Here is a 24741-nt window from a genome sequence, read left to right on the forward strand (position 1 = left end):
TATAACAGGATCATTGTATTGCAAAAAAAGAATTTTGCGCGTATATTTAGATTATCATGGCTGTTACGCAGATTTGAGCACAAGTCCTTTATTTACTGAATATTCAATGCTTCGAGCTGACCAAATCTATTACATGAAGGTTCTGCACACCATTTATAAGCAAAAGACCCACAATCAAGTTAATAATAAATCTGCTTACTACCATCTCAGGCATACAATACGGCACACTCCAAAAGTAGGAACGAACTATGGTGAGCAATCTTTCCTGTACCAGTCAACTGAAACATTAAATAAATTAGGAGAAAAATTAAACTTCCACGCCAGTGAACTTACGTTGAAAACACAGGTCAACGAAGTGCTACTTAAGCAAAACGCTTGCAGTACTGATATATATTTAGGGGTTTGTAATATATGTCTACATGTTCCTCTAAAGGTGGAAATTAAAAACAATTACAAACAAAAATACATTCATACGTAATTGTGACATAGTAGTGTAACTAATGAAACTTCTTGCGTACGAATTACTGCGTTTATGTGTACACTGTGATTCTTCCGTTAATTTTAGACCTATTCTTTGTATAATACATAGGAAATGTAGTAATGACTTTCCTTTGTGCTATTTCTCTATTATGATTGTGCTATTGTGCTAATATGCTTAAATTTGTGAACAGACGTGTTATTATGTACGCTGTAAATCGGGTGGCTGAGGCCCCTGTCAGGCCACGTCCGCTTTTAGTCTCAGCCTCCCCTTGGTTTTTCCAAGAAATAAAAATCAAATACTCACATACTCAAATCTGAGACTGCTAACATGTAATATGTCCTTATAAAAGAAATCAGTATGAATGACGAAGCGTGGGTTACAGCGTGTAGTGAGAGGTATTTTGACACATTTCAGCGAGGACCGAAATATGTTACATTTCCCGCACTGATCTCATCGGACCTGCATACGCTTCGGCACCACGGCACTCGTGAAAGTACCTGACATTGCTGCATTCTTTTTTTATTTTTCTCAGGAACATATTGCCTTTAAAAGGTTACTGTAGACAATTGTCTTATTGCTTTATTGTACTTTTCAGTCAGAGTAGAAAATGCATAAAATTTGTTCTGCTTATTCACGGCTAGTTTTTTTAACGACAAATTGACTTCAAGAGTGCCACTCACCATTCGCCATCTGGCAGGTTTTGTGAGTTTGATTGTAAGGACACATTTTAAAGTCTAATTGAGAGCACGTTCCATTTGCATAAACTTTTCCTGAAATTTAAAATCGTCATTAATGACTATCAAATGCATTAACACCAGTACCTTCACAATACGGGCAGCCCGCCACGCTGTACATTAGTGCCGCGATATTCTGGCAGTTCAAGAAGTAGCCACTATGTGGCACATGGCGATTTCTTTCAACAGCGGAGCTGTTTTAAATTGAGCTTGGTCCGGTGGCGTTAGCAAAAAATCACCAAGAAAAAACTGCGCCGCCTGTTAAGGGTGCACCAGCACAGATAGGATGTTATAACAGTGAAGCCGGCTTACGTGCCTGCTCGACTGTGAGCGAAAGGGGCATATGCTGATGCGCACCTCTTACAATGCCAAGGTGCGCCAGTTTCCTTTCCCCGTCTTTTAAGACAAACTCTGGCCTCGAGGATACGCTGAATATTTAAATTAAAGGTTGCGCGGGGATAAGTACAAGATGCAGGAAAAACGTAGAACTGGACATATTAACCTGAGCTGCACCACCGCTCAAAATGCCCCTGGAAGAATTTTCAATGGGATTTTGTTTTAAGTGTGTATCAGAATCGATAATCCGTTGCAAGTGGCCGTTATTGCTGTCTGTGCCGCTTAAAGCCCGTTCTACATGGGGTGAATTTCGCCTGCGAATTCGCAGTTGCGGCGCCAGTGCGGCAAAATGATTTATTTTCCTACTTTCACTGCTGCGACATATTGCCAAATGCTAAGCGACGTTCACAAGAGAAGTTCGACTCTTCCAAACATTTGGAAATTCGTGACAGCAACGAGAATAGAACGTTTTGGTGCACGAGCGGCGCCGCAGCTGCGAACTCGCAAGCGAAATTCGCCCCATGTAAAACGGGCTCGAGGCGCGGTTTCGCCCAAGGGAACCACGGCGGAATTAGCCCCATGCGGTTGCAGTGCTAACAGACACCCTCATCGGGCTCCGTCTTTTTGTGCAGTGGTCCACTCGGCTTTGGGAAGAAGGGAGAGGGCAAAAGTCACGTTCAATGTGCCGCTGTCTTGTAAGGTGTACACTAAACGGGCTGCATTTGCACGAACAGACACATGGCGTCATGAGGTACGAGCAGTGTGGCGTCGTCGTGCTGTTGAAACGTCACTCAGCGGGCCGCTCTCTTGGAAAGTAGTTGTTCGCGTAGCTATGAGTGGTCGTTTCCAAAGATAGCACGCAAGAAGAACACTGTACTCGGCGCACGGTCGTTATTCACGCAATTCTGCGTATATACTACACTTCGAATTTCTATTCGAGTTACTCCTAGCTGAAGTCATATTCGTAATATTTCCACATTTAAAATTTTTGCAACTCCCATACCTCGTAATTGCACTGTGCATCGCTGTAAACTTTTTGCCACTTGGAAGTCCTTTGGGGGTGAGCTAGGATGATCTGTTCGCGCAACTGAATATCAATACTTTTTTTTTCTTTTGGAGAGGGGAGTGTGCATGGAGCACGCGGTTAAGCGGATGACGCGTGAAGGTCAAAAGTCATGTGCTTGGGGCAACCGGGAAGCTAAGATAATTTAAATAACTTCTATGGCACAACACACCTCTATTTGCTCTGTATTATCAGACCCGGACGGGCTACAAGAACTGTCCTTTGCTTCGATATTCCGATCAGGGCTGCATATTAATGACACTTTTGTTAATGTGTGTCAGTAACCACCATATACACTGTGCCGCCATCGTATCCTGTATTAGCTAATAGCACGCATTGCTAATAGAATACTACATGACACTTCGAGAATTCGCTTTGTGGTGACGATCATATTCAAACCCACAATTGCCATCGATTATAAACCAGAGCAGCCATTCCTGTTACATAAACGTTGTTAAAAGGGCAACACATATTCTCAATTTTCGGGTGGTATAAGGAATCTCCTGCAATTCCGAAAATGATTGTGGGGACTCGGCGACATTTAAACAAGTACGTAGAAGGAAAGTTCGGCCGAAATTTCTCCAAGCAAATTTCAGCAGTAGATTTTTACATTACACGCTTCAATTCAAATAATGCCCAAATGACTGACTTTAGATGATACTTGCGCGTTTATGTGCTATGCTTATCCATTATAAGCCCTCCCTAATTTGCGTTTGCTTTGGCCGGGGCATGTGACATCATATGTTCTGTTGCGGGAAATGAGCTAGTGGGTCGCATTGCCATTCCATTTTTTTCCTTATTATATAACCCATTTGAGTGAAGTGTGCGTTAAAAGTGGCGTCAGTATGATACTAACGAGGCAGTCTTCCGAGTGAACCAAACTTGGGTTTTGTCTGTCTTCCCGGATTTTCGGCACCAATGGTGCCGAAAATCCGGGAAGCAAGCCAGAGTTGCGGCGAGCCTTCTCCTGACGAGCTGGGTACGCCTTTCTTCAGCTACGACCGGCATGGAACGTATCAAGAATAAGCGCGCGTCACGGCGGGCTATGAACACGAATATCATCAGCGAGGTGGACCAGCTGCTACAATCTCAGCAGTTGGAGCTTTCCGCCCTTCGTGTCATTCACGGACGTCTCTGAGCAAGCAATTCAGCATTGTCTGCGCTCAACGCCGAACTCGAAGCCACCTGACCTACGGCCAGGCAGCCGAAGACTACGTTTCGGTCATGGAGTATGACGACGCAGGGACCAGCGCTCTGGCTTTACTCAAGCATCACATGGAGGTGTTGAGGTCATCTTCGACGCTCCAGACTGCTCCTCCATTGGAAGACGCCAGCGGAGACCGCCGGGCAGCGACGTCTACCGGACAACCCATGCCATCGACTCGTGAGTTTGGAGCACGTCTCCCGAAACTAGAACTGTTGCGCTTCGACGGAGCGATAACGCGGTGGCAAGCTTTTTGGGACATGTTTCGACATTCCGTCCACGAGAATCCCCGGCTGTACAATATTGACCGGTTTCATTACTTGCTTTCGCTTCTTGACGGAGCTGCTGCTGAAGCCGTTGCTGGCCTGCAAGTGACAGAGTCCTGCTATCAAGATGCTCTTAAAGGGACACTGAAGTGATATGTAAACATTGCGGGATTACTAGCGCAAATTGTAGTCCGGAGTCCCCAGGCCATGTTTCGACCACTCTGGGCGCCTTTACGCGATTTTATTTAGTAGAAAAATTAATTCGAAAATGCTGTCCTCCTCTCTTTACGCTCGCCCATTTTCTGTGGCGTTTTCGCGTGACGTCGGGAGGAGCCGAGCTCTCAATTGGCTGCGCTACTGCACAACTGCCCGGCCTTCAGACACAGTCAGTCGGCCCAGCGTTTCGTCCGCCGGCCGCCGACGGGTCGTCGCAATTCGTTCGCTCAGTTGAAACGAAGCCAGGACACGTTTGTGAATGGAAGAATGTGCCTTTCTTTACTTCGTTAGTTTGTACACTGTATGTAGCTCCAAGTCAAGGTCGCTTCACACAAGCGCTGCACAAGCGCACATGTGACGCTTCGCTGTCTGGTACGCCAGTAGGAAAATATAAGGCCTGTTGAAGGCGGGAGAAGAGTCAGCGAAGTCAATATAGGTACTAAGGAAATAAAATCAACTGATATTTTTACCGTACAGCGTAAAACTAGGGTGCGGGAAGCACTTTTTTTGCGCTGGGCGAACAAGCACAGCGGTCAGCAGCACGACTACGCATCTGCGAACGCTTTTCCGTCTAAGAAATGCAATTGCTAGACGTGATATATTGTGGAAACTTGGGGGATGCTTACTGCACGAGCTCAAAACAACAAAAGTCACCTAAGCTGCTTGAAATGCCAAAACTAAATAAAAGTGTAAACTGGTTATACAATATATACCTTATATTTGCAAGGTCAGCCGAGCCCGCCCTGTGGTCGAGTAAGAACCTGATGATGATGGCGTCCCTCTAGATCTAGTAATGTTACTTCGTCTGCACAGTATATGGAGATGCCGAATGGCAGTCCGCCACTCGGACATTGATGCGCGGCCAGTAAATGAGTATTTCCGAGAGGCCATATTCTCTTTTCTTGAAGTTCAAAAGGCACGCCAATGTGTTCCAAACTGGTTGTCACAAATGGAGGAGTTTACAAAAATGAAAATATTCTAGTAGTCAGCACTGTACCCTAGAGTGGAACAGTGATTTTATGTCTTAGTGTAATGGGTTTGTTTTGTTGTTGTGTATTATGTTTGTACCAGCGGTGTTTGTCTGGAAATAAAAAAAAAAGAAGCCTGGTGGTCGAGTGGTCTAGAGCGCTGGGTATGTCATTGCAAGAGTTCTGCAAGTTGCGAGTTCGAATCCCCGTGGGTGCGTGCTTTTTTGTTTTATAAGTGAACTTTTTCGTTTTCCGCCGATGTTTTCTCTACTGAGTTCACCTTTTTTTGGGCCGCAAAGTTCATTGCTCCACGAACTAGTTCACAGAACGCGCGCAGGCTGGCACTGGCACGCTAGCGAGTTCTCGTTGGCGTGCTGTTGCCATAAGCACCGACTGCTTGCGGGCAGTGGGCACAGCCCAGAATCAACATACCCTTGGCCTGGTGCGAACACGCTTTTTACGATACAGGCATGAGTGAGGCAAGCTCCAAATATGGGGGGAAAGCGCATGGCATTTGAGCGTCTGCGGGGACGCGGAGGGCGTTCATGCACTGCGTAGGCCTCGGCTAGTGAATGCCACGATTCCAAGCCGTCCTGGGAGGCTTATCTTACGCATTTTACAGCCGACAACATGGCAGAAGCGCGGTACGATGATTACTGAGATATTGAGAATACTGAGATATTGAGAATGCCCATAAAACAACGTTGTGTTTTACAGAACCGAAACCGAAACCGAAACTTGTTTGATTGCCAACCTTGGTCATCGTCCAATCACGGTGCTCCCTCCTCCCAACGTCACAGTTTTAGTTGGTGCGGCCGCCGCAAACCGCGCATAGTAGTTTTTCTTCTTTCGCGCTGTGTAAAGTAATTACCGATTTGTCAACCGGATAAACGATGAAAAGTGGGCTAATTTGAGCCAGTCTACGCAGTGCAAGCAAGAACGGGAGCTTGACAAATTCAATTCAGTCTCCCTTTAATATCTTGAAGAATCGGTTTGGCAATTCCAAAGTGATCGAGCTGAAGCATTTTGAAAATCAGCGGAAGCTCAGGCCTGTTGATTCAGCCAGCAGCGTGGCCGCTTTGAGGAAGCTGTACGACCACGTGCAAATGAACCGGCGAGGACTGGAAAGCTTGGGTGTTGGCATTTCTTCTTACGCGGCTATGTTGAATGAAGTGCTTTTAAAGGTGATACCTGGCGACATTATTGTCGATTACTTCGAACAGCAGAGCCTTGCAGCCAGCGCCGCTTCCACGAGCAGTCAGAGTTCTTCTGCCCAGGACGTAGAACATCTGCTGTCTTTCCTGCGAGTGAAAGTGGAGTGCAGGGAAAGAAGTTTCCAGATCAGCAAGCCTCAACGAAGTGAGGAGGCTGACCGAGGGCCCAAGAAGCAGCAGTCTATTACGACCGCTGCCGTCCTGAACAACAAGGCACAGACTTCGCCTTGCTTCTTCTGCTCCGCCAAAGACCACAGAACGGAAGAATGTCCGAGCGACATCCCTTTGGCCGACAAGCGAATCCGCCTAGCAAGAGACGTCCGATGCTACAGATGTACGGCGAAAGGGCATCTCGTGCGGAGTTGCCGAAAGAAGGTCCGGTGTGGGACATGTAAGCGACGCCACGCCACCACAATGTGCACCAATGACCCCGCTCGGAAACCGTTCGAATCGGCTGCAGAAATGCGACATGTAGCGATGCACGTCAACACGCGCAAATCAGCCATCCCGAGACTCTCCGGCGACGTCTTACTACAGACGTCCCGGGCATGGATTATGACTTCGTCCCATTGCTGCTACGTACGTGGAGTTTTTGACAACGGCAGCCAACGCACTTTCATTAGACAAGATGTTGCCTCTAAGCTAAAGTTGGCTGCGATTGGTGAGATGGATCTGGTAATGAGTGCGTTCGGACGCTCTGGATGTGCTAGTCAGAAGTGCAAAGTCGTCGCAGTGACCCTTCGGAATTAGCTTGACAGCGCGTCTGTGGACATAGAAGCAATCGTCGTGCCTTTCATCTGTGAAGAGATGGCTGAAGCACCGAAGGACAACGCGCTTATTCAACGTCTGATCGCCGAAGGAAAACCACTAGCTGACGCCATCGCCTTTCCAGGCGTAGAGCACGAACAAGGAGTGAGCCTACTTGTTGGCTCAGGCCAGATCTGGAAGCTAATGCCGAAATCGAGCGAGGTGCAGTGGGATGAGAAGAATCCATCCCTAACCGCCATCAAGACGAGCATGGGATGGACCCTACAAGGACCGTTATCACTAAAAGAGAGCAGTAAAAGCAAAGGCAGCAGCCTCGTGTGTGTTCTCCGCACGGACACGCGTGAGAACGAAGACCTCTCTTGCTCTCTTCGGCGGTTTCGGGAGATAGACACTGTTGGTCTAAAGAACTCTCCGAACTCGCATCCCGGTGAAGATGTATTGCGCAAGTCTGAAGATTCAATACGGTTGGAAAACGTGCGCCATGACATAGAAGTGCGATGTGGGTCCAGACCAGTATCAATGGCCGACTACCACAAAACTGCCCTTTTGAGCGCTCACGGAGTACCTCCACAACTTTCTTCAATCGAAGAAGGCGTAAGACCGTACGATAAGGCTATGAGGCGACACCAGAGGACTGACCACCCGGAAAAAGTTGTGAAGGGAGCGCGTGGCTCAGACGATACCTACTACGTGCCGCACCGTGAGGTTCTACGAGAGGTGTCAAGAGCAATTCAATTTTATACTGCATCCTTACATGCTTTCGGAACCTCTTCCTGGAAGAACGGTATTAAACAGAGACTGAATCTCAGCGTGACCCCGGAAGAAAGAAGACGCGCGGTACAACTGCCGGAAGATCGCCGTTGTACCCCCTAATTAACACTGCTCGTAAGCGACTTCCTCATCGTGGAATCAGCAATACTCTTGCTGAAAGACGCAAGGCCGCCCAGGGAGTTCAAGACACCGACTGTGTGCGAAGAAGATGCTTCGACGCTGCAAAGCCTGCCGGTGTGTTAAGCTGCAAACTGCGAGAACTCTCGTTTCATCGTTACCGAGAGACGGAGTCAGCAATATGCTTGCAACGCTTTAGAAACTTGGACAATCGGTGAAGTGTAATAGCAAATAACGGTAACACTAGGACCGGGCAAGTACAGCTAGTATGCGTTAGAGAATGAGCTTAACTAGTGCAAATGTTGTGACTGTCGTTGTATCTATGCGAGTGAGCATTTGGTGGGCCCGGAGGATGTTGCGGATTTATAATTTACCGCCAACATGAACAGTAATGATGATGAGAGAGACGCCAACAACGAAGTTGCACGTTCACGCGCCTGGCGATGTGTGCGGGCACGTTGGCTCGTGATTGGGTTCGGAACGCTGCGCTGGTACCACTGTGCACAGCCTTGCGTCGCTCTCTTCACGGCGCGAATAAACGCTGAAGATCGGCTTTCCCTTTTCGTATCATGGCCCTTTTAAGCACGTATTTTCAAGGATACTGAGCCCGTTGATCGCTCTGTGAAACCACGCCATCCCCTCAGCGATGAGCCACGACCCCAACAAGGAGTGCCAAAACCTCCAACTCTCCCCACCGAAGAAAACTCGCATGATCTTCCATTTCTCTCTCACCCGCGTTCGTTGAGAGAAGCGCGTGCAGTCGCGCAACCACACATGCCCTCCAGGTCTGGCAGCTGCTGCGCTTGCGGCCACCGTGTACAACCGCAGAACCGCGCGCGTCTCGTTGCCTACCAGCTGCTACGCACTCGTGGCGCAGGACGCTCCCTTGCCGCGATTGCGTACGACTTGCACAAAGTAGCAGAAACATGGAATGCACGGAGAAGGGGGGGAGGGGAGCCTTCTATGACCGCGAGACCGTTTCCCCATTGTCTACCCGGGAATTAAACGATGACGGCATAGATGGACACTCCTGACACCTACATCGACTAATAATAGAAGCACATGACAGCATGACATTATAGAATTTCTTGCAAAACAACTGTTGCCTGAGGCTAAACCCGATCTACACGTAGCCAGAGCTTCTTCAGGACATTGGTGGAAAGCTCTGTGGTGACAATCGAAGAATTTATAGCACATCCAGGAATAGTGCTATAACAACCGCTACAATGATGGGCTGATCAGTCATGTGAATGTGTAGTAAATGCAGTTTTTGCTTTGAGGTAATGTTCAAACAGAACGAGATCTCCACGGGACGCACGAGAAAATTTGTGGCACTTCTCAGCGAATCGCAGTCACTTGTTTTGTTTTTCAGACGAACTTTTTCCGCGTGTCTAGGGCGGAGCAGCCACGTGGAGTTTTCATCCTGCATGTTTCGCTGCTTCTTGTTAAAGTAACGTGAGGCAGATTTGCCGTCCCATTGTCTAGAACGGTCGTGGCCCAGCCGAAACCGATGGTGAATACGGGGTTCGGTCGATAGTGTAATTTAATAAAGAGGATAGTCTTTCGTGGGCTACTTAAACCCTGCAATTTTAGTGTCTGTCTGTCTGTCTGTCTGCCGGTCTGTCTGTCTGTCTGTCTGTCTGTCTGTCTGTCTGTCTGCCTGACTGTCTGTCCGTCCGTCCGTCCGTCCGTCCGTCCGTCCGTCCGTCCGTTCGTCCCTCGATTCAGCCATCCAGCCAAACGGTAAAATAATTCTCGAAGGAGAAGTTTATATAGGCAAAAACCCCCCCAAAACCAGCAATCTAGAGGCATGTTACTTATCAATATTGTTGAGCAAAAAGAAAACATTGGGCATATTTAAGGCGAAACATGAATGCGCAAGATGTACTCACAGTGTTTTTTTTTTATTTAAAATAAAGTGTGCTTGATATTTGCGACAGGGAATAATAAAATGCACATTGCATACAATATTTTGACCCAGAAATACAGAAAGATCTCGCGCCCGAGCCTGGATTTCGTGGCGCGTTCGATGTTCTACAGCAACGAAGATTCCAATGGGTTACTTCGTTAAGCGCCTTAAATAAAACACAGGACGAGGGAAATAACGACCAGCGCTGCTTACAAAGGTGTAAGTAGCGCTGGTGTGAGCAGCGCTGGTCGTTGTTTCCCTCGTCCTGTGTTTTCTATACAGCGCTTAACAAAGTAACGATAGAGTACCAACTGCAGGTAAACCTGAATGTAACGAACCTCTATGTTACGAATTCCTGGAGTTAACAGTTTTTCGATTCCCCATTGCCAGACCCATTGAAATCCATGTGTTTACGACCCCAACGTAACGAAGGCATTGCGACGGTTAACCTTGATGTAACGAATTTGCTAGGCTGATGATCATGGTATTTCGCAGTTTTTCTAAACAATCGGCTGGACAAATGCCCTAATTTAGCTAAGTTCACCCGCACCGCAAACTACCGTGCGTCTTCATATATCACTTCTGTGCCGGTTAGGTGATAGGCCCGCCTGTTTGTCGCGCGTACCCACTGCTTTCTGAGGTATAGGTTCGTCGGTGATGAGTTTTTCTGCCAGAAAACGAAAACTTTAGTCTATTCAAAAAACACGCTCGTAATTTAACTTCGTGAGAAAGCACTGTGAAATAAATTCTTAAAGGGAGAGATCACTATCTATGATGTCTCACTTTAAGTTTCTGCTTCATTTACGGGAGCCTGAACTGGAAAACTGCATGTAACGAAAAATTGTCAATTTTTATCAACTTCGTTACATCCAGGTATTACTGTAGCTGGTACCCATACGTTGTTACATTATATTTCCAAAAGCTGGCGCGCGAGCAGCGGGACTCGGGAAAATTGAATTGATTTCAGCGATCTTCCTTCCTTTGTGTTTATGGGGGGAGGAGTAAAATGGGAGGGGAAGGACGCGATATGTGGGCTTGATAGAGCCGGAGGCATTTACGTGGCCGAGGCGGTGGAAGACTCTCGTCTTTCGGCGTAATGTGCAGCGAGGTGAAGGGATACATGGTCGATGTTTTACATGACGTGAAAATGAGAGCGGAATACAAAAGACAGGTGGGCTTCTATGCCGCCACAGTGTTCCAGATTTGCTGGATTTCCACAAGCCTATGGATGCCATTCAAATCTCCGCGTCACAACACGCATAGAAGCCCTTGGCACACCAAGTCCACTCCATGCACCGGTAAAGCTCCTACTCCGTTCTAAATAGCAGCGCTTCAAAGCGCAACAAACCTGAACAGCTGCCGGTGAGTGAGCGAGGCTGCGCTGAAATCAGGCGTGGATTTCACCTTTAAAAGCTAAGCTGGGTCATTTACCGAACACCAACTCAGTTTGGTGTGCGGAGAAAAGAACTATTCGCCAAAGATTTATTTAGTTTTTTGGTCTATGTCCAAAGACTGAGCAGATTGCCGCTGCCAACTATGTATAATGCGTAACGTGCGCAACACAGATCAATCACGAGAGCACATGTTCCTTTAACAATCGTGGGCAGTTGCCGTTGGCGTCGGCCTGGCGACCTTCGTGGCACTTCCCTATTGGCGCGTTTTTAACGCGCTTTCTTTTGTTCTCCTTTTGCTGTCTTTTGATATTATATTTGCAAGCGTCATTCGTGTCCTTTTGCCCTTTTCGTGACCTTACACACTGCCCACGAGAGGAGATTGGCCATACCTTTAGTGCCACAGAGGAAGATTGACCGCTTCCATTGCACAACGAAGAGCCTGCTGGCTTTATATCAACCACACTCGTATCCAATTTTATTACAGCAAATTACACGCTCACCCACCAGCGCCCTAGAAACTACGGCGTCCACAGCAACGCAGAAACGTCACATCCAAATTTATGCATATCGAAAAAGCCAGGTGAGGAGAACCTGATCACTTGAAGGAAATGTGGTGCGTGAGTCGTGACCGGTCAGGTAAAGCATGATTTTAACAGCGATGCCGTTTAAAGGAACCCTGAAGAACTTGACAGTGACTATTCGGAATGTATTTTCGGTTAAAGTCTATCGTTCCAGCAATGTCCTCCCGCAATAACTATAAAAATCTGTTCAGTATCACCGAAGCTACGGGAGATGAAACATCGCGTATAATTATTCCCTCTAAACTCGACCGGGGACTACGCGACGAAACCTGCGCGCTCTTGCCCGGAGACTGCGGAGACTCGCGGAATTCTCTTCGGCGGTCTTCGATATGGCACATGCCGGGGAGTTTTCTCTTTTTCTCTCCAACGTGGAGCGGTCTAGTTCTCGTCTGGGTGCAACACAAAAGCAGGCATTGATGCCTGCTCGCAAGCGCGCTCGGCCTAGGAGGGGGCGTTTTTGAAGCGATAAATATTTATCGTGGAGTGATCAGGTTGAAAGGAAAGCATTGGGGCCGTCACTAAAACGCCGCGCGCACTCAAAACGCAAAATAAACGCCGAAACTGTTTGTATAGGTTCCGGCAAAGAAGACGTTGGTGCACAGCGCCGACAACGACGGCGGATCGTCACAGGAAATGCGATAAATTGACCAGCAACTGCCAATAGGACAACCACCGCCGAAATGACGTAATTTCAGCGGTGCCAGCGGTGCATACTGAAGGAATTGAAGAGAGCGCGGTTGGTTACCGTAGCGAGGTTACCGTTTCATATGCACGTGTAATATTTGGCTGAGATATTCCTGGCACTGTAATGTAAACGTCACGCAGGTTTATTTACGTGGATAAAAGCGTGTTGCGCGGTTCTTTTTAAGCCGGTGGTTTGGCCGGCGAACGTGCGCGTAAAAACCTCGCCGAGAGATGACGTCATCTCGCGCACCAGCACCACAGTAGCTTTGCCTCGCCGTGCTCGGGTGCGATTCGTGCCGCCATGTGCCAGAGGCGCGATACAACTGGTACCTACACGGCTTCGCAAAATCGTCGCGGCGTGGCTTGCGCGCTTGTTTATACGAGTGGTGCAGTTTGGATCGTGCAAATACAAGAATTAATGCCAACATGAAAGAAGCCAAAGGCCGAGAATCGATAACCTTAATCAACTGCTCAATTAGCGTCCCACATGCCAGACCACACAAGCCGAACGGTGGCCACCGAACGAGTTCAAAAATTTTGAGCAAACGCTCGTGCCGCTGCGCCGGATACTCTGTACCGGAGTTTGACTTGGTCGCTAAGACGTTGTGCTGCTGATCCCAAGTCGAAGGTTCTATCCCGGCCGCGGTAACTGCTTTTCTAATGGAGAGGAAAAGCGAATACGGACGTTTGTCTATATTTAGGTGCACGTTAAGGTCCACAGGGGGTCAAACGTAATCCGGAGCCCTCCAGTTCGGCGTCCTTGATAGCCCCGGTGTAGTTTCGGCGCATTGAACCCTACTGTTGCGGAATTATGGAAGGCGAGGAGGGCGACCGCCTACTATCATGGCCATCAGGGGCGAGAGGAGGAAGAAGCTAATAAACCTCGGTCCAGCTCAGCCATGGCCTCGCGTCTGCGTCCCGTTCCATAACATTTCTGGTGCCGTCAAACCCGGGAAAGACGGATCAGCGGACTTCCCAGTGCAGCGCCTTCAAGGTAGTGCGTGGCCTCAGGTACGTCGGATCTTCTCATTTCGGAGGCCTCACGCTTGAACGGTGCCTGTCATGGCTGCGTGCTGGACACAAAGCCCCCACCTAGAACCGGAGATGAACCCCACCCATCGGCCAGTCCCGACCCCTGCTTCGCTGCGCTCTCTGGTATAGATGACAGGCAGGTTGTGGACCAACTTATCAGTTCGCGGGCCATCCTCCGGGCGGACATAACTGACATAGCCAGTACAACTGTTCGTGCCTTGCAATCGTCAACACCTAATATCAGTATGCTTATGGATTTGTGCAGTGAGGTAGAACAAAAACAGGATCAACTTCGAAAGCTTGACGGGCAGATACAGAACCTTCTGGACTTTGACAGCTTCGTAAAGGACTTAGAAGAGGCCGACGAATACTCATACACGGTCAGTCGCGCTAAGGTTTTATTAAAGGAACGAATTTTTCTGGCAACTTTGAGGACGTCGTTCACCCCGACGAAGACTTTTTCCCTACCTCAACACACGCAGGGGCCTTTCAGAGGGGGCAACTCCCTGAAAAAGGACGCGGCCAATACAGCACTCCCCTTCGCAACAAGGGCTGCTTTCGAAACCGCGAGTTCGTCGTTTTTAGTGAAACAGAGGACGGAGCAGCACAGCGTCCCTACATTTGCAACGTCGTCGGTGAACCAGGCGGCGGGACGTAGCCGCAATACCGAGTTAGACGGAGCAAGCGGCGCCGTGCCATTCCGCCCAAGTGAGGAAAATACCATCCCAGACTCGCATGCTCTCGGGGCCAAGCCCAAAGGGCCATCGCGCACGCGCAAAACTCAGATGAAGTCAACGGGTGACAGGTGTCCCGTGTGCAACGAGAAGACATTCACCCGTGTGCCAGCGTTACGAAACGAGTGGCTCGGCAGTAAGTCTCTGAAGAAGCGAATTCAAGCACGTGAAAGACAAGCGTCCGCTCGACCACCTGAAAACATAAAACGAAGATCCATTAATGACGATACAGATGCAAGTGGTTAAAACTCAGCCAGCACGCAGAAAGGAACGTCGAAGGCGAACAGGAAAACAAAAGGGCACCACTGACCAGAAGGTACAGGCTGCATTCCAAACACGATTTGTCCATGCTCACTCGAGGACTAACTTTACGGCATTATTTACAATACAGCCCGACCCAAGCAAAACTTGGGGCCCCGTCCCACCCAAGAAAGTATCCAGAAGAACGCATCGAGCCTCGAAGCATCGATGGAGGGTAAAGCAGGCGCAAACTGCCACCTGTCGTTTTCAAACGAATGACACTGGACCACCCATCTATGGCAGAACCTATACTAACCTGTTCTGAACTTGCCCACTAGTGTCACCGTCGGGGGTGGGAGTATGTTGCGGAATTGTGGAAGACGAGGAGGGCGACCGCCTACTATCATGCCCATCAGGGGCTAGAGGAGGAAGAAGCTAATAAACCTCGGTCCGGCTCAGCCATGGCCTCGCGTCTGCGTCCCGTTCCATAACACCTACTATCAATAAACTCTGAGCTTCACCGTAAATCCGGTGGGCACGCGTACATTGTACGTACGTTGATGACCGAGTGTTGACTAGACTACTCTTTGGGGGCTGACGACAACATGACGAAGAAATCTTGACTGAGTATCAAGGCATAAGCACACAGAAAACTTTGCGGAGTCTCCAAGCATAACCAGGCATAAACTTAGCCGAAACAAGAATAAGCTAGGTGGGGCCGCCAGCTTCGCTGTTTTCCCAGCCTTCGCGGCACTAGAGCGAAGATGCCCCAATTTTTTTTTCTGCATGTCATATGTCAAGGGCACCACCGGAGAGGGGGTACATCAAAACCCCCGAGAAAAAAAAGAACAAAGAAACGAAAATTGAAGTGCGCGCCAGGAACGCACCAACGAAAAGAAAGCCGCGCCGAAACACCGAGGCATCACGGCCAAATATGGTAACGCACAGAGCAGCCAATCAGAGAACACTGCGCCGGAGACAAGTGGCGTGATGACTAAATATGGATACGAAAAGACAAGGAGCCAATCAGAATGCCGCGATCGAGCCCAGAGGGGTTAAAAGCGGGCGCACAGGGCGAGGGGAGGAGGCACGGAACCAGGAGGCGGAAGGAGCACGTGAGGAACGAGCCAGGGGGACGCGGCGAGGCCTTCGACCATGCAATCCGAGCCTGGGCAGGAGCGGGGCGACCTCGCATCGGCTGTGGCGTCCTTGGAGCTCCACCAACCTGTGTTTTGGTGGCCCCAGCGGCATCGGTCGGGCACCAGCTGTTCAGTGTCCACGGTCTGTCGACCTTCGCTTAGACAGCCCCGAAGGGCTACGTTCGTGCCGAGACCTGGAACCTCCAGCGGCAGCGGCTACCATGGGGTAGCCACCGAGGAAACACGCCGGGAGGTGCGGAGCCCACGCCATCCAAGGAACTACAGCGCGCATCGAATGCCGGCATCAACAACAGACTACTGCTACCACCGCGTCGCGGCCCTGCAACTGATGCGACACGCCAGCGCCGACGACCGGGGTAGGCCAGTCCATTAGGGACACGTCTTAGGACACAACTGGAGAGTGTTTGGGGTAGCCACTTCACTTAGGACAGTGATATGGCTTACTAACGAGTGCATTTCAACGAATTGTGTAAAACTTTATTGTGGAGACTTTTTTTTTTGTTCTGGTGTGAATTGTATTTTGGGATATTTAGTTAGGAGTTTGATTGTGTGCAATTAAGTTCTTCGGTGGTTTGCTTTAGTGTTTTTCTAAGTGTGCATTGAATGTGTGTTTTGTTAAATCCGTCAACGGCTTTCGTGCGTCCATATCTTTGAGCTGGTCAAGAGATTCTCACCATCCATCACGCGACACTGGACACGTGGCGTTACAAGAGAATCAAGTTGTCCACGCCGCATCCTGGGTGCACATCATCCACGCTTTCCCTACCACCGCCTCTCCAGTCCCAGCAATACAAGGCACAGAGGAAATACCTAACACATATAGGGACCTCCTCGACCACTACCGGAAAGATACACAGCAACACCCTTCTCAACATCACAAGCTCGACCGAGAACAATCCCCCACCTGGCGCCGCTTACAAACCAACTCGTATCGACAGGGAACATTAACCTGATGCGATACCCCGAGGACTGCCCAGCGTCAATGTCAGTACTGGGAAGACGAACCGAAGACACTGAAACACGTTTTGCTGGACCGTCACAGACCAGCTTCGTGGCCCCCACCATCACCTCAACCACGATGACAGAACCTGCTGTCCAACCCGACGCTGGATGTCCATCTCTGGCTAGCAAGTAGCGCGCCGCAGGGAGCTGAAAGTCACGGGTTCTCAGATTGCGGAAGCCGACCAGAACTGCAATGACCATTTTCAAATATATGTTGATTCCTTTCTGATTGTAAATCACCGGTGGGCGAGGCTTATACGGCACGCCGCGGAAGTGCTGGAAGAGTAGCTAATATACGCTGCACGTTAAAATCTGTTTGATTAAATAAAGTCAATTCCTGGTTACACCGCCCTACCTACCATCGCAGATTCCATAAAGATGGTGTTGCTCGGATGTCCGTGCCATAGCTAGGAAAAAAACTGGGATGATTATGATGATTATAGTGGTGGTGGTGATGAGGATGATGATAACAGCCTTTATTTCTTGAAGAAAGGCCTGTTCGCTGTAAGGAGGGGCGGCGCCGGAAGGTTGTTGTATAAATTCAGGATTGTGGTAAGATGGACTTCCCGGAGAAGTATCACGGGAAATCAAGTTTTCGTTGACGTCCTCAAAAAGTCTGAGAACGCCATATTAACTGAGGCAAGCTTGATACAATTTCCGAGTGGCAAAACTGACAAAAGGGGGGTGCTGGATGAACAGGGTGGTGCCATAGTTAGAGGATCTGGAGAATGAGGGCAGCGTTTGCCACATCTGTGTTTATGAACATTTCGGTGGAATGTGGCAGAGGGGAACGCCGAAGAGGTACCCTGGTGGCATCCCGGGGGCGATGCGGCCTTCCCGGGCGTGGTGAGCATGATCAAGCCGTAAGACTCGTTCCCACTTGCGGTTGGAGCGACAAAACCGCGACGCTACTTCTGGCGCTGTAGTCGCATCGCTGAAGTCACTCTGGTCACGGCGAGGAAAATTGGTCGACATCAATCGCTCTAGGCGCCGCGACAAAAGTTGCTTGAGCGATGCGGGGCAACTAGGACAACAGAAATAGCGTCGCTTTTTTCGCTCTTCTCTTGTAGCAAGTGGAAACGGGCCTGTAGTCCGGGGCAGGCTATAGAGGATGAGGAACAACCAGTGCAGGTGGGGAAAGGGGCGGGGGGGACCCCAGTGCTGCGTCATGTGCACACCAGTTGGCGTACCCACGATCCATGTTGCCCGGCATCCAGGCGATTTGTGTGAGCATGTCATTTTAGGGCAAAATACCCACCGTTATAAATAGTATTTGTTCAACCTTAGGGTGTCTTAGCGCACTTTGTTGCACTATCGAAAACGTCATGGGTACGTGGTCGTACTGAGAGCGGAGAGGGAGCTTGAGCAGAGTTGGCTATGTAGTCTGGGTCTCACAGAAGACACAAAGGTTCCGCTTGCAAATCACAAGGCCTTGGAGAAGATTTAAATAAGCAAGCAGCTTCTGTGCCTTCGAACGTACTAATCCTCACTGTTTCGGCTTATTTCAACCCTTCCATGACCTGTAATAATCTGTATAAAGGTACCTCCACAAGAATAACAAACGTGTTTCTGTCCATATATTAAGTGTTTTCTGAACAAAAGGAGAGGTTTTAAGCCACTAGGCCCTGTCGACGCGTAAAAATAAGCTGCTTGCGACTCCTAAGTGACCTATTGACACGAAACATGAAGGTTTAATTAGGGACGTGGCTACTCTAAACATTCCAGGCAGCTGAACGCATATCTACGGCTAAAAATGACTTGAACCTTCACTCTGAAAAAAACCTTAAAATAATATTTTATGCGAGCTCGTATTCACGTGTGTTGTGTTCATCGAGCAAAAAAATTAATGTTGGTTGTCTTTGGAATGCCTGGTCAAGTTACAGTGTGAAACTTATAATACGCTCATGCTACCCATTGACTCACCCTTGTCACCTAAAATTCTCCACCAGAAAACAGAGCAAGTTAGCGATGCCAAATGTCAATGAGGCGCAGCACTCTATCGAAAACATCTCTTGAACGAAACGAAAACGAACGCTCACTCGCTTGATGCAGTGGACCCAATAAGTGAAGGGCCGACAGAAGAGCCGCTGTGGGAACCCAGGAAAGCAACATGTCATTGTGATGATTGTAAAGCCAGTCCCGAAGATGTTTCGTCCAGCATTTATAATCGCCCGTTGGTTGGTGAACTAAGATTTTTCCCCTGACCGTTCTCGTGACCTTCAGTGTAAATGCTGCCACGAACATCCTGCTGATTATGCAGCCATTGTTGTTTCACATTCTTCATGGCTACCTAGCAGCGGTAAACAGGGACACATATCTTTCTATTCGCTTCCGTTACGGGAGTTTCAACTAAAATCGACATAGAACCCAGAGAAGGGGAAGACGCGAAAAGCGAAGTGGAAGCCGACAGGTTACCCGAGCGTAAAGTTATAAAAATATACGGGGGGAGTCGCTTAAAGGAGCTACGACATTTCGCCCGCAACTGCATTTTTGTATATCGTGTATTACCTACAAGCGCACCTTCCACTTCCAGGAGTCGAGCCCTTGTGTGGAGCAACCTGACGCCTCCACCGTTACCGTATTTGCACGATTTTAACGCGCACCTTTTTTTGCTAAAAGTAGCCTTCCATTTGTGTCCTCGTTGCAATAGGGCTCAAACCAGAAGTCAACTTCAACGCGGCTAGCACAATCGCAGTGAACACGAACTCCTCCAAAAACCCAATTCAATTCAGTCCAAACCAGTCCGTCAACATCATGTGAATAAATTTTTGTTCACCCATTCCACAATGTGCAGACCTTAGCTAGCTGTTGCACATATTTCTATTGCTGTAACCAGGACCTCGTTCCAGCCGTTATGGCTCCGAAGAGGTACCGCTATGAAGGGTCCATCAAACGCAAAGTAATTTTACCTGCCAAAGTTACGAGAACAGAGAAGCATCAGGCACAGTCGGGGTCCCAGAGACATGAGTGCGTGATTGACGTGAACAAAGCAGACCTATATTCTTATGCGAGACTTCACCGGCACTGAGCACGGACATCTTTAAGAACTTAAGAGCGCAAAATAGATTTCATAAATTAGCAGCGAATGAAATTGGTTTACTGATTTATTTATTTATTTATTTATTTATTTATTTATTTATTTATTTATTTATTTATTTATTTATTTATTGATTGATTGATTGATTGATTGATTGATTGATTGATTGATTGATTGATTGATTGATTGATTGATTGATTGATTGATTGATTGATTGATTGATTGATTGTAGGGTTTTACGCGCCGACGCAACACAGGTGATGAGGCGCGCCGTAGTAGAGGGCTGCGGATTAATTTTGACCACCTGAGGATATTTAACGTGCGCGGAAATCTCGTACACACGGGTGTTTTGCTTTTCGCCTCCATCAGAAAAGCGAGCGAATGAAAGAATGTCCCGTCCGGGATAAAGTTATGAAGGTCATAGCACTTGAAGTCACAAACGGTTCCAGTGTTACCCGCTCCACTTTTAATGCCAGCGGGAGCTGGATATGCATTTTTTGGAAAAACAAGAGGTTTTCGCTGCCACAGTTGCGTGTGTCGAATAAAATGTAGTCGGCCAGGTACGTGGTACCATGTTTTTTACACCTGTCCGGTAGAATCGGAGTCAAACTTTTTATTTAACTTACCTACGTAAACTTCTTCGCCCCTTACGATTGGGGCGCGTTAGAATCGTGCAAATACGGTATGCTACCGCGGTTGATAAGAATGGAAAAATTACGGGCGACGCTTAGAATGTTCAAAGAATGCGAAACCGGCAGTCAAGCTTGACCTTCTGTTGATCTGTTCTGGACTTTCTGTTGAACTTTGCGGCCGCGACCGCTACCACTTGACCAACCATCTGTACAGCCAACTCCGAATCTCGTTCCGCTCGGTAGCCGGGTCAGAAGCCTCCTGTTCGCCCTCGTCGGCGCCTTCACATCTCAAGGCGCCTCGTATTGCAGGTGCGGCCACGGCCTACCCTCCTCTGGCCCAGCTGTTTCTTTTTCCCGGCATGCCCTTCTTCGCCCCTCCGCGGAGCCCTCTTCCTAATCTCCTCCCTCGCTGATGTTTACCTTTCCTGGCGCGCGATCCAGGACTCACGCTTCCCGGCTAGCGCAACTTCAACTCTAAAGAACGTTTCTCTGTACCTCATAATTATTTGCACCTCAGGTATTCCGTGAAACATAAAGATCTAATGCTATCTAATGCTTTCAACTTTAAAATTTTATCGGCTTGGACGAAAGTACAGATAGCGGCGGCTTAGTAAATTTAAAGTTTGCTAAAAGACATCACTATTGTTCTTGAACGAACGCAACAGTGTACAAAAGCAGTGATGGCAGGTGTAGCAAAGTATACTCACGAGAAAAATTCCACCTCCAATTAGTAGCAAGTGGTGAGCTGTTCCCGAAAATACGACCAGCAGTGAACGGTTTATACTCTTAGGCATTTATGACCCCATGTGGTTGGCTTGAGCGTGCCGACACACCGCAATCCGACATCTTTCACCATCCTTTACCGCAGCATCCTTTCACTACGGGCCTTTCACCATTCTAGAATGTGTATTAGGCTTCGCCGTGGCTGTTTTTGTTCCCAGGTAGAGAAATACAGATTTTTGGGACAATATGGTAGTATGGAGTGTGTAGGCTATGAAGTCCCTAACATTTGTGGGTGGTATCATTTGCTAGTCTATAGACTTGGAAAAATCCCACACCGTATTAGAAATGTAGTGTCGGGGTTATTTATTCTTCATAGGTCGGCCTTGATAGGTGGAACAGCGAGGGAATAGGGTGGTTTTTTTGTGTGTTCCTTTCTTTATGCAGAAGATTGCAGTCTTGACGCTTAACATTTCTGTTGTATAGTTGTGTAGAAAGGTAATCGTATATTGTGTACATATGACGCACTCGGTTAGTGTTTCATATGTATAAGAATTGCGTCGTGTATAACTCTGTTGTAGGCCTTGTGAAGTTACATTTTCAATAGCTCTCCAGGTTGCGTGGTGCGGATGAGGCCGTTAAGCGCTCTTCGGGGATTCGAAACAGTTTCTTGCGCAATGTGACAGTGAAATCCGGTAAACGGCCTGGTAGGACCATTCGTTACTTTGTATTGAAATTTAATTTTGCGCAGCTCACTAACTATATTGTTCTTCCAATGCAGGACTTGAGGAGTATTAAGCTTAAATCCTCCCATGTTGGGGGAAGTTGGCGGCATTAGGAGGAATACCGGACATTAGAGAATTTCCGGTCTCGGTAATTTTATAATTTGGTATTTGTAGTTACGTACGGAGAGGGTTTTTAATATTTCATTACTGATGATCCTGGAAAAATTGTATACTTCGTGGTCATTTTTTTAGGAGGGTGGGAGGAGGACTGGGGTGCGTTGTGTCATTTTTCTGGGCTCCTTTAAGCCCCTTGGCGGTTTGTATACCATCGATATATCTGATGTTGCGTTGTTAAAGCTGGATTCGTTTGTTAGGTGCTGGAATGAAAATGTGCTCGTTGAGTTTCATTACAAGTTGCTTAGAAGTAGCGTTAATTCTAATTTTGATATCTGTCACTTGGTCTATGTGGGGACTGGAATGGTATTGGGCCACCAAAAAGAATCGCACTTTCATATGTGGATCTTGGGTGGTTACATTCTTGACTCAAGTTCTGTTTCGGCGGTACACGTTATTGTGCATTTCTTACTCGGTGGTTCATAGGTCGCATTTTTTTCGCCGCTTGATAATGCTTTGGTGTGTTTCCCAGGCGGTCAGAAGGTGGCTTTATACGCCTGCGGCTTAAACTGTCGGAAAGAAGAGGGTGGGGGAATTACATTGTCCTTGAAGAATTCCAGTCTACGCGTTTAAGCTCAGGCCAGAGTTTAACAGGGCCGTCATTCAACAAACACATGCGCTGTGTACACTCTCTAGCGCTGTTGTGTTTCAGCGACAGCACTCGTGTTTGCTGGTGCACTCCACGTTACTAGTAATAGAGGTTTACCAGATGAAGCGAACGTTGCAACGTTTGCAGAAAAATCATATGCGCGCACCATAGAAGCGTGATCGCATGATTCCCAATACGCATTAAGTAAAAGTAGACACACCAACAAAACTTTACATTATTGGTCACATATTTCTTCACACATTTGTTCTTCGATATCGTTTTGTATTCCACTTCTTTTTCATTCGTCAGGGCTTCATTATTTCGGCAGCGTTGTCGAGTTCAGGAGCAAATCACGAATCAATGTATGAATAGGGTAGTTGCCGGCTTGGCAGGTGTTGTTGATATCGTCAAAGTTGAGTGCGTATGTCATAACGCCTCCGTATTTGTTGGAAACGACCCACTCTACCTGTAGCGTGGAAAACAAGAGAACGTCAAGACAGTAAACGTCCATGAATAAACTAGGGAAACAGAAATAGCCTGAGCAGTCCCTCTCGCCCCAAGAAGGCCGCACCTGGCGCAGAGTTGAAACATCCTTCTTCCCCACACGAACGATTCTTTCACACATTTCACTCGCGCTATACTCTTCCCCATCAGCCCCCAATGCCAAGTCAGAGGCTTAGTAACTCCCATCCTACGGCAATGCTTCTTTTTGACTCCCCTAGCCGTCCCGAATCCCCCTTCAGGCTCACTATCCGCCACGTCATGCTCCCACACCAAGATGGAGTGCGCCCTGATCGTTAAGGCCACTGGGAACTGCGAAACCATGCCCACCTAGGCCAGTAATAAACGTTCTTTTTTCTCTCTCTCGACGTCGAATGTACCGCAAGCTATTGCTACGGCTAAACGCGGTCAACCACGCAAATTCGCCGAAAAACCCGACGCGCTTGAGTCGTACTATGCCAGCTCAAGATAAAAATTCTTCAAAAACTTGAGTCTGCCTACGCGCTTTGAAGGCGAACGGTTGTCGATTATCACAAACTTCTTTGCGGATACGTCATGTGTTCGACTTCTAACTGCGAAGCTGTTTGGCAAATCGCTATTTTTAGTGTCCGCAGTTAAAAATACCAAGAAAATTCTGAGCGCACGTAACCGCGTACATCGCGGCGACCGTACGGCAGTTAAAAAAAAAACCGAAATTTCGGAGCGCCTGTGGGTGCGGGTCTCGCGGCAACCGCCCAGCATCCCCGCCGCACGTTTGTCAAGCCAAGCATACCCATGCACTTAAGGAGTGAAACTTAAACGCAAACTGACACGGGGGCGAGAAAGGGAAACGACACCAGCACATACTATGAACTGAAAGTTTCATTAAAATCGAAAGCGCATATATACCCTGACAAGACCCATCAATCAGGCACGTGTGACCGTCGTGGGTCTTGGCAGGGTATATATGCGCTTTCAGTTTTAATAAAACTTTCAGTTCATGGCAAGCGCTGGTGTCGTTTCCCTTTCTCGCCCCCGTGTCAGTTTGCGCTTATGTTTCACTCATGGATGTTGACCAACTAGCTTGTCTCACTATTTTGCTTCACTTCAGGAGATTGGACAAGGTTGGCCAACGAAAAAAAAAAAAAAAAAGGAACTGCAGTGTTCGCCGTAATCGTGGCAACACTTGCTCGGAACGAGAAAGACACGTCATAGCGTACGCCATTCCAAGGTGATGTCCAATGATTATCACTTCCAAACAAATGAAGGAAGCTCACACTTATTGCAGCAATGATGAAGTAAATGTCGTTGCGGCAGCAGCGAAGGAGAAAATCGGCTGCCATCGTGGGCTTAAACCTTCGTGATGGTCGTGAAGGTTGCGTACAGCTTCGCTACCTTCACGTCTTACGTGTTAGTGTGAGCTTCTTTCATTTTTTTCTTTATAGCATTATAGCGATGAAGTGCCTTCACATCGATAATGATGCGTTTTTTTTTTCGAAGATCCAAGGCG

General features: G+C 48.1%; 2 protein-coding genes across 2 annotated transcripts in view; both read right to left on the reverse strand.

Annotated features, from left to right (window-relative positions):
• The window catches only part of LOC144168599 (chitinase-3-like protein 1), a 60526-nt gene extending 41530 nt beyond the window's left edge, over positions 1-18996 (reverse strand). The window contains exons 1-2 of the mRNA XM_077697549.1: positions 18914-18996; positions 1162-1251 (exon numbers count right to left, since the gene is read on the reverse strand). Coding sequence (XP_077553675.1) covers positions 1162-1251; positions 18914-18986 — 163 coding nt within the window. The 5' untranslated portion in view covers positions 18987-18996. The remainder of the gene's footprint in view (positions 1-1161; positions 1252-18913) is intronic.
• A 3998-nt stretch (positions 18997-22994) lies between these two features.
• The window catches only part of LOC144170440 (chitinase-3-like protein 1), a 68261-nt gene continuing 66514 nt past the window's right edge, over positions 22995-24741 (reverse strand). Inside the window, exon 9 of the mRNA XM_077700235.1 lies at positions 22995-23217. Within this exon, the coding sequence (XP_077556361.1) occupies positions 23068-23217 (150 nt within the window). The 3' untranslated portion in view covers positions 22995-23067. The remainder of the gene's footprint in view (positions 23218-24741) is intronic.

Source organism: Haemaphysalis longicornis, unplaced genomic scaffold (assembly GCF_048455015.1).
Source record: "Haemaphysalis longicornis isolate Haplotype H1 unplaced genomic scaffold, Haemaphysalis longicornis Haplotype H1 scaffold_2, whole genome shotgun sequence".
In the NCBI taxonomy this organism is placed as follows: Eukaryota; Metazoa; Arthropoda; class Arachnida; order Ixodida; family Ixodidae; genus Haemaphysalis; species Haemaphysalis longicornis.